This window comes from Rhinopithecus bieti, unplaced genomic scaffold, assembly GCF_001698545.2.
Source record: "Rhinopithecus bieti isolate Rb0 unplaced genomic scaffold, ASM169854v2 scaffold_80523, whole genome shotgun sequence".
In the NCBI taxonomy this organism is placed as follows: Eukaryota; Metazoa; Chordata; class Mammalia; order Primates; family Cercopithecidae; genus Rhinopithecus; species Rhinopithecus bieti.
Genome location: NW_016903243.1, coordinates 1 through 561, shown reverse-complemented (window position 1 = coordinate 561; position 561 = coordinate 1). Strand labels below are relative to the sequence as shown.

At 64.7% G+C, this 561-nt stretch overlaps 1 protein-coding gene across 1 annotated transcript; it reads left to right on the top strand.

Moving 5' to 3' along the window:
* Positions 1-6: 6 nt before the first annotated feature.
* On the top strand, positions 7-555 carry LOC108526078 (neurofilament light polypeptide-like; the record flags this gene model as incomplete). The annotated part of the gene is made up of 1 exon (XM_017866763.1): positions 7-555. A coding segment is annotated over exon 1 (545 nt), but the record flags the coding sequence as incomplete, so codon positions are not given.
* Positions 556-561: the final 6 nt, after the last annotated feature.

Here is a 561-nt window from a genome sequence, read left to right as displayed (position 1 = left end):
GGCCGCCACCATGAGTTCCTTCAGCTACGAGCCGTACTACTCGACCTCCTACAAGCGGCGCTATGTGGAGACGCCCCGGGTGCACATCTCCAGCGTGCGCAGCGGCTACAGCACCGCACGCTCCGCTTACTCCAGCTACTCGGCGCCGGTGTCTTCCTCGCTGTCCGTGCGCCGCAGCTACTCGTCCAGCTCTGGATCGTTGATGCCCAGCCTGGAGAACCTCGACCTGAGCCAGGTAGCCGCCATCAGCAACGACCTCAAGTCGATCCGCACGCAGGAGAAGGCGCAGCTCCAGGACCTCAATGACCGCTTCGCCAGCTTCATCGAGCGCGTACACGAGCTGGAGCAGCAGAACAAGGTCCTGGAAGCCGAGCTGCTGGTGCTGCGCCAGAAGCACTCCGAGCCATCCCGCTTCCGGGCGCTGTACGAGCAGGAGATCCGCGACCTGCGCCTGGCGGCGGAAGATGCTACCAACGAGAAGCAGGCGCTCCAGGGCGAGCGCGAAGGGCTGGAGGAGACCCTGCGCAACCTGCAGGCACGCTATGAAGAGGAGGTGCTGAG